Source organism: Heteronotia binoei, chromosome 3, assembly GCF_032191835.1.
Source record: "Heteronotia binoei isolate CCM8104 ecotype False Entrance Well chromosome 3, APGP_CSIRO_Hbin_v1, whole genome shotgun sequence".
NCBI classification, from domain to species: Eukaryota; Metazoa; Chordata; class Lepidosauria; order Squamata; family Gekkonidae; genus Heteronotia; species Heteronotia binoei.
Window position 1 is genome coordinate 181,797,373 of NC_083225.1, and position 9,443 is coordinate 181,806,815.

Below are 9,443 nucleotides of genomic sequence, written 5' to 3' on the forward strand. Positions count from 1 at the left end.
GCTTTTAACTTTCTGTAATAAATACAAGTATTTTTGGTTATGATTTTATTTTAAATTCTGCTTTTAATCTTTGGCCCTTATTGTATATTAACCTTCAGGTTCTTGACTCTGGGTTTGCAAGAAGACCATGAAAGGGTTCGATCCCCTTATTGCGGTCTATAAACATTATCTATGTCAGCAGCAAAGACTATATGTCGTTCACATGCATCTGGAAAGGAAGGGAAGAACTGGGCCGGCCCTGCCACTAAGCAAATTAGGCAACTGCCTAGAGCCCTGGCCTTCTAGGGGCACCAAATTAGGCACCCCAATGTGACTCAGTGATGTTACCAGTGGATGGGGGTGGTGCCAGAAATTAGCCTTGCCTAGGGAACTGGACAGTCAAGGGCCAGCCCTGGGGAAGGACTTACGTTTGAAAGTGCTTTTAGCAGATTCCCGCTCCCATCCATGGCCTGGAGGAAGTCTTTGTAGAATTTCATTTTCACTTTGTTGTCCCTGATCACGAGGACGCCGATCCCCTTGAAAGTGAACTCCACGTGCTGCTTGTTGGCAATGGAGCGGGAGAAGAACAAGAGGGTCTCTCGGACGCATCCTTCCACGATCTCCCTTTTAAAGGGGCCCTCCAGGGACAGCACAATGAAATTCAGCTTCACGATCGGGATGTCGCCTGATTGGGAGGAGGGGAGGGGAAAGAAGAAACGGCAAGGAGAAACGGTTTGCTTGGGATGCAGGACCTCACCGGAACACATTATGGAGATCTCACCAAGAACATTTTCATAGAGAGTGCTTTTGTTCCCATCACCTTCTCCTGAGAGCCAGTTTGGTGTAGTGGTTAAGTATGCAGACTCTTATCTGGGAGAACAGGGTTTGATTCCCCACTCCTCCACTTGCACCTGCTGGCATGGCCTTGGGTCAGCCATAGCTCTGGCAGAGGTTGTCCTTGAAAGGGCAGCTTCTGAGAGAGTTCTCTCAGCCCCACCCACCTCACAGGGTTTCTGTTGTGAGGAGGAAAGTAAAGGAGATTGTGAGCCACTCTGAGTCTCTGAGTGGAGGGCGGGATATAAATCCAATATCATCTTCTTCATCATCATCTTCTTCTTTTGGGCTCCTCTGGAAAGGCCCAGCTTTCCAGAGGAGGATATATCTACATTTTTATTTCTCCACCTTGCCATCCAACAAAAAAATGTTTTAAAACAACTTGCAGATTTGTGCTACAAAAGATCTGAACTTGTGGATATATTTTTTTTTTAATTTACTTTTGATTTATATGCCACCCACTCCACGAGCGGACTCTGGGCAGCTAACAGTCATGATAAAAATATTTAAATCGCAATGATAAAAGAATAAAACATATATAAGCAATTTAAAAACTAAACATTGGTGCTACAAGAAGATTTTGTTGGATGTTGTTGACGTTACTGGCATTAGCCAGTACGTGCTTGTCACACCATTTCTACGACTCAGTTGGAAAAAAATCACCAGGACTATTTTGTTTTGCAGAACTTAAAATGCAATAGCAAAAAGCACAAGCACTTTGAATACTGCCTCTGCCTGACTTAAACTATTTATTTCGAAAGCGCCCATTTCCTAGTTTCCCAGAGACCGGTCCTTGTTCCATTTGCACATCTCTGCTGCCATCCTCAGTGCCAACATGCCACAGTTCTACCGGCCTCTTGGAGAAGAGCTCTGCCCTTGCACAGCCTGAATGTTTGCTGCAGACACGGCTAGAGAGGAAAGCCAGACTACTTACCGGGAGTGCGGATTTTGCTGCGCTTCAGCCCATGAGTCTGCACGAGTTTCTCAGACAGAACGAACACCGGCCTTTGGACGAGGATGTGCTTGTTGGCGCTGATTTCCAGCTTCTGCCTGAAGAAGGAGAATGTCCCCAAACCTGGTATTGAGACACCCTGGAAAAGAGGAGAATAATGCCAGATGGGGAAGCTTGGAGCAGCAAAATGGAATAAGAGCCCAGTGGCACAGGCTGGGTTGGTTCCAGGTATTGGGGGACCCTAGCCAGAAGGTGCCCGGGAGCCCCCTCTCTTGCCTGCCACTATGCCTGCAGCTTGCTACTCCTTTTTCTGCCCAGCCACCCACATGTCAAACGGAGACACAGACACGTGAAACTACTTTATACTGAATCAGGCCAGGCCTCAGATTCAGCAGGAGCTCACAGGAGCACAGCTCCTGAACCTATCTGAGGGTTCCCCTTCCTCTTCCTCCCCACCTGCCTTGTCCATTGAACAGCAGGTGCAGCTGCATAACAAACCCTGGATTAGGAGAGCAGGAAGCCAGCCAGCCACCAGGGGCTTTGTCAAACCCCCAGCAGCCCTCATTAGCCCCTGGAGAAGACCACACCACCCTTTCTCCACTTCTTCTGTGATTTTATTTATTTATTTATTTGTAATTTATATCCCGCCCTTCCCACCAGGTGGCTCAGGGCGGCTTACAACATATAAAAACTAACATAGAATATAAAATTAAGCATAAAAGGTTAACATTTCATAATTTACATAGTTAAAATCTAAACATTTGTCATGGTTATATACGTAAACATTAAAAGCATACAGCGATCTTACAGCTACACTCAGTTCAAGTTCAGTGCTGGTTAGTTGTGGGCCAGCTGGAAGAGGACTGTCTTACAGGCCCTGCGGAATTGGGCGGCCAGTGGCTTGCTGGCCTTTTGATTGGGGGACATAGCCCAAGAGAGCCTGAGGTGAGCGAGGCCTGCTTGGGCTGGCTGGATCTCTAGCCAGCCCAAGCAGGCCTCACTCGCCCAGGGCTCTCCTTTCTTGCTTTTGGCTGGGGGCGCATATGCTAATGAGTTATCCTAATGAGCCCCACCACCTATTTTTCTACAAAATGACCCCTGAATCAGGCCATCGATTCATCAAAGGCAACGTTGTCTACTCAGACCGGCAGCCGCTCTCCACGGTCTCAGGCAGAGGTCTTTCACAACACCTGCTGTCTTTTCCTTTAAACTAGAGATGTTTAAACTGGAACCTTCTGCATGTGAAACAGACACTCTGCCACTGCACCACACCCCCTCACAGAGTGGGAGCCACAAACCCCCTCCCTGTAATAGAAGGAGAATAGTTTTTTAATCTATATATATAAGGAAAGGAAAGGTCCCCTGGGCAAGCACCACTCGTTTCCGACTCTGGGGTGATGTTGCTTTCACAACGTTTTCACAGCAGACTTTTTACAGGGTGGTTTGCCATTGCCTTCCCCGGTCATCTACGCTTCCTCCCCAGCAAGCTGGGTACTCATTTTACCAACCTGGGAAGGATGGAAGGCTGAGTCAACCTTGGGCCGGCTACCTGAATCTAGCTTCCGCCGGAATCGAACTCAGGTTGTAAGCAGAGAGTTCAGACCGCAGTACTGCTGCTTTACCACTCTGTGCCACGGGGCCGCTAAGAGATTCCTGCTAAACATTAGGAAGAACTTCCTGACCGTTAGAGCGGTTCCTCAGTGGAACAGGCTTCCTCGGGAGGTGGTGGGCTCTCCTTCCTTGGAGGTTTTTAAACAGAGGTTAGATGGCCATCTGACAGCAATGCTGATTCTACGGACTTAGGCAGAGAACGAGAGGGAGGGCAGGAAGGGTTGCATCAGTGCTTAGTTCTTGTGGCCCTTTCTCACACACCTAGGGAAATGCCGATTGACAATTTGGGGTCAGGTTTTTCTCCAGGCCAGTTTGGCCAGGGATCCTGGAGGTTTTTTGCCATCTTCTAGGCATGGAGCAGGGGTCACTGGGGATGTATGTGTGGGTGTGGGGAAAATATTTGTGAATTTCCTGCATTGTGCAGGGGGTTGGACTAGATGTCACTGGAGCTCCCTTCCGACTCTATGCTTCTATATGATTTGTTTGCACATACCTTTTAAAAATGTCCCTACAGTTTTGACTTGTGTGCCTTTCCCCTTTAACGGTGGGCACACTGTGGCTGCTTTTATGAGAAGGAATGTCCGAGTCACGTAGTAACTGATAGAAACGGCACGGAGTGGTGGGTAGACTGGGGAGGTTCAGATTTCTGCTGCGCACTGAAGCTCTCACCGGATAACCTTGAGTGAGTTCCTTCTCTTACCTTAACCAGGGAGGATAAATTGAAGGAAGGCCCACATTTCCCTTCCTGAGCTCCTTGAAGGTATGATATTTTAAAATCTAGTAAATAACTAGCACTGAGGTCAGCAGGGAAGAACCAACTGACCATCCCTGGACCGAAGGAGGCAAAACTGCAGAGTACTTGTATGCGGGCCTTCTCTATCGTAGCTCCACACCTATTGAACCAGCTCCCGGAAGAAGTGCGGGCCCTGCGGAACCTCGAACAGTTCCGCAGGGCCTGCAAGACCATCCTTTTTGTTATGGCCTTTACCGATTAAATGACAGAGGGACTCGCCTAAGTGATTTTCGCCATCATGCTTATTGGAAATAGCACCAGAATGTTAATTTTAAATTAGACTGTTTTAAAGCTAGATACTGATTTTAAATACTTATTGTATAACCTATTGTATTTGATGTTGTTAGCCGCCCTGAGCCTGCTTCGGTGGGGAGGGTGGGATATAAATAAAATGTTGATTGATTGAAAAATGCAAAGAATGGAATATACAAGAAGTCCCACCTTATTCAAGGAGAGTTGCTTTTCAACAAATTCAGAAACAGTGTCCCAAATAGTAAAGACCTCTGAAAAGGAAAAGGAATTCAGGTTTTTATCATACACACTAGAACAGGGGTGGCCAAAGTGTGGCTCAGGAACCACATGCGGCTCTTTCACACGTATTGGGCGGCTCTTGAAACCCCACTGCCCTGTTGGCCAACTTAGAGAAGGCATTTCTCTCTTTAAATCACTTCTCCAAGCCAAGCCAGACAGTGGCTTGGAGAATGCCTTTAAAGTTGCTTTCGTTCCACCTCAACTTCCCCATCTTTTTCCTTCCTTCCATCCCTCCCTGTCTTGTGGCTCTCAAAACATCTGGTGTTCATGTCCTGCGGCTCTCAAACATCTGACATTTATTCTATATAGCTCTTACGTTAAGCAAGTTTGGCTACCCCTGTACTAGAACATCCACTCCCTGTAAAAAGAGATGGTGCGACAGCTCGAGTGCTATCTCTGGCTATCTAGAGCTCCACATGCATCCAATATCAGACTGATATTTTAGGAAATGGGGTCAATCCACCTCAGTTTCATTTTCACAATTCGACTTATAAACTTTAAAGCGCTACCGCTCAGCCAAATCGCATCTGGTCCTTTCGAATGTGCTTATTTTCCACGGAGATGCCCTGAACAACAATACTGTAGGCAAGTGAGACTGATACACTGTCAGAGCTGAGCTGCTCAGAAAGTGAAGATCTGGAAGGGCGATAAGCAAGATAAACTTTGCAAGAGATCAGGTGTGACTCAAACAACCAACAGAGTTTACAAAAGGTGTGTGTATGCCTAAGAGCAGGTTCTGTAGGTTACATACAAGTTCCCTCTTTAGCCGTTCCAGTATCTGCATGCTTACACATGAATGGGATACTCAAGGATCTAAGCTGCTAAATATGACCTGGCAGACTCAGTTTTCTCATTGAAATTAATATGATCTGGAAGGTCTTCATTTCAGTTGGATTGTGCACATCTCAATCAAAAGACTATAACAGCCAGTTTGGTGCAGTGGTTACATGTGCGGACTCTTATCTAAGAGAACCGGGTTTGATTCCCCACTCCTCCACTTGCAGCTGCTGGAGTGGCTTTGGGTCAGCCATAGCTCTGGTGGAGGTTGTCCTTGAAAGGGCACCTTCTGTCAGAGCTCTCTCAGCCCCACCTACCTCACAGGGTGTCTGTTGTGGGGGGGGGGGAGATAAAGGAGATTGTGAGCCACTCAGAGGCTCTGAGATTCAGGGTATAGGGTGGGATATAAATCCAATCTCATCACCATCATCTATGGCATTCTGGACCCTTCTCCTCCCCCAAGATCTATTTCCAAATCTGCAAGAAGGTCCAGCCTTTATCCACCGCCATGCAGGACCACGCCTGCTGGGGTTTGCTTTGCTTACCCTCTGCGGAGAGCCTGGAGAGTGTGAAGAACGCGCTCCTGGCGCCCGTCTCCAGCACCGCGGTGTGGATGGTGTCCAGCATTTTCGCATCCTCGCCCAAGCCGCAAAACCAACGTTCCGCAGGTAGACCGCGCCGCCCCGGGGATGCTCTCCCAAGGAGAGGGAGCTGCCTGTCACATCCTTTGCCCCTTCACTTGGCTTTCAAGCAGCGCCGGGGCAGAGCCTCCTCCTCCATCGCCTTCTCGGCCTCCCTATTGGCTCCTCTTCATGGATCCCCCAAACGGAGAGGCAAGCAAAGCAGCAATGACTGAGTGTGGAAAAGCAGCCTCAGGAGGAGGGGCGGGGCCGTGAAAGGGAGGGGGCGGGCCGTCTCTGGGACGCCGGCCGACTTCACAGTTGCTAGGGGGAGACGTCATAATAGCAGCGCCCCGCCCCTCCAGGATTGAATGCCTGGGGGCTCGAAGCTCATTGGCTATCATGTTGAAAGGGTTATAGGAATAAAGAGAGTGGGTGATTGACAGGAGGCGCAGCGAATAAGGACGGGGTCCCGAGCCAATCGTGGCGCAGGCTGGTTCGATGCCTTTCTTTTCGAACGTTCTGGGCAGAGAGGGCTGCTCTCATAGGCGAATGGTTCTAATGCTACATTCAATCAATAAGAAGCGGAGGGAAGCACGTAAGTGAAATAGCCAGTCCTTTCGTAGAAAAAGAGATGCCGGAGCTCATTAGGACACAACTCCTTTGCATAGCTTGTTTGCAATGTTCGCTCTAAGCTGAGTTAGTGTGAGCTAGTTCAGATTTTTAGCCTCCAGCTCACACGTTTTTGTCTTAGCTCAGGAAGGATGACCCCCCCCCAGTGCACAATAATTTCTGCAGTAGCTCACAACTTTAATACCAGTAGCTCACAAAGTAGAAATTTTGCTCGCAAGACTCTGCAGCTAAGAAGAAACATTGCTCATTTGTATCTGCCACATACCGTACCTCTGACATCACCGGAAGGTGTACTCAATTATATCAGCTCAGCATCTACCTTAAAATGCTTTTTGAATTATGATTGTCATAATAAAACCTTATTCCCGTTCAACTCCCTCTAAGCTGCGGAGTCTTGTGAGCAAAAATTCCACTTGGTGAGCTACTGGCATTAACGTTGTGAGCTACTGCAGAAATTAGATTGCTCTGGGGCCGTTTTTCTTGAGCTGAGACAAAAAGTACAATATGTACCCCCCGTGGCGCAGAGTGGTAAAGCTGCAGTACTGCAGTCCGAGCTCTCTGCTCACGAACTGAGTTCAATCCCCGGCGAAAGCTGGGTTCAAGTAGCCAGCTCAAGGTTGACTTAGCCTTCCATCCTTCCTATGCGGCCACAGTGGCATGATGATTTCAGTCTGTCAGCTTTATATGTTTTGGTTATCCCCCTCCCTTTTTTTTTGTGGGGAAAAATATCAGTTTGTCAAATCTTAAGAGTTAAACAAAATTCTCACAAGGATTTCAACAATGGAGCCCATAAGCAAGTTGGGTTTTTTGGGGGGGTGGGGTGCACAATAAAATTTAGATGCTCCAGAGCTGTGCTCCTGTGAGCTCCTGCCCAAAATAGGCCTGCCAAGTATTAATGAAGTATTTGAGAATAATCCTTAGTGTTAGTTATTATTAATAACATCTTGGCAGCCTCTGAAGCATTGGTGCTGTATGCATTGATCCCATAAAGGCTGCATAAAGATGATGATGATATTGGATTTATATCCCGCCCTCCACTCCGAAGAGTCTCAGAGTGGCTCACAATCTCCTTTACCTTCCTCCCCACAACAGACACCCTGTGAGGTGGGTGGGGCTGAGGGGGCTCTCACAGCAGCTGCCCTTTCAAGGACAACTTCTGCCAGAGCTATGGCTGACCCAAGGCCATTCCAGCAGGTGCAAGTGGAGGAGTGGGGAATCAAACCTGGTTCTCCTAGATAAGAGTCCGCGCACTTAACCACTACACCAAACTGGCTCTCAGTTCAGTTTGCTTTATTACGGTCCATGACCAAATACACAGCACAACGCAGGCCAACAACAACCACATAAAAATTGTAAAAATCACGATGGACCTAAATAAGTAAAACGTAAGATATTTTAAAAGTAAAGTGAAAATAAAATATAGGACATTAGTATGAATAATGAGATATGAGAAATAATACAGCAGTGGTCAAACATTCTCTAGCTTAATAAATATAGTACATATATTATTAAAAATTTAAAATTTAAAAATTATACAGCTCCAGAAGAAATATTAACTAGAATACACTGGTTAAAATTACAATCTGTTACCTTGACATTAACTTGTAAGAACCATAAAATGCAATTTGATTGCATGGGAACAAAATTTGGCAACTTTATGCATGGTCTCTGAATTTATATCAGTTTCAGTAGCATTTGTGATGGTATACAGAGTACTCAGGCATTTAAGAAAAGATAAAATACAAGCTTGAACTGGCTCTCCAAAGAGAAGGATGGCTGTGATCTGACCAACTTCTTCCAATGGAAAAGTGTTCAGCACTTTCAGTCTGGGCACTGCGATTAGGTGGGCTGTGTGTAATTCAGATATTTGCATATTAGTATGTACAGTGAAAAATAGCCTGCCTATCTCTATTCATGCATCTTCCATGGCAACGGCCATGTCTTAGTTTAGTGGCTGTGCAACAGAAGAATAATTCTACAATGAAGAAGAAGAAGAATTGCAGATTTATACCCCGCCCTTCTCTCTGAATCAGAGACTCAGAGCGGCTTACAATCTCCTATATCTTCTCCCCCCCCCCACAACACCCTGTGAGGTGGGTGGGGCTGGAGAGGGCTCTCACAGCAGCTGCCCTTTCAAGGACAACCTCTGCCAGAGCTATGGCTGACCCAAGGCCATTCCAGCAGGTGCAAATGGAGGAGTGGGGAAATGGACTACTTCTATAACCATATAAGTTACAGTGAACGCAGATACAATCCATGTACAGTGTACGCTTGACAGTTCCTTGTACGTGCATTGAGTAAATCTCATGTTATATTTGTCAAGGTGAACATGTGATACAGACCCCCATTTTAGCCAGGTACTGGTCCTCAGCTTCATTCCAAAAATGAACAGGTATTGGCTTTCTAAAAATAGATGTACATCCTGTATACACACGTACAAGTTCCCTGTAACACGCGGACAGGGCTTGTAATGCTCTATATGCAGAGCTGCCCTTGAAGACAAACTGCCAAGTCACAATCGGCGAAAGTGCACAAAATACAGAGACCAACAAAATTTGGGGGGGGGAAGTATAAGCTTTTGAGAGTCGAAGTTCCCTTCGTCAAATAGGACTCAAACCTAGCTGTTCTACAGTAGACCAGCATGACAACCCTCTGAAACTATCTTGCTGCTAGGTTCTGAGCCTTACAGACCTTAAAACAGCTTCCTGATTTG

At 46.8% G+C, this 9,443-nt stretch overlaps 1 protein-coding gene across 1 annotated transcript in view; it reads right to left on the bottom strand.

Moving 5' to 3' along the window:
• The window catches only part of CCDC81 (coiled-coil domain containing 81), a 33,140-nt gene extending 26,915 nt beyond the window's left edge, over positions 1-6,225 (bottom strand). The window contains exons 1-4 of the mRNA XM_060234996.1: positions 6,023-6,225; positions 4,611-4,672; positions 1,748-1,904; positions 408-664 (exon numbers count right to left, since the gene is read on the bottom strand). Coding sequence (XP_060090979.1) covers positions 408-664; positions 1,748-1,904; positions 4,611-4,672; positions 6,023-6,104 — 558 coding nt within the window. The 5' untranslated portion in view covers positions 6,105-6,225. The remainder of the gene's footprint in view (positions 1-407; positions 665-1,747; positions 1,905-4,610; positions 4,673-6,022) is intronic.
• Between the last annotated feature and the right edge of the window lie 3,218 nt (positions 6,226-9,443).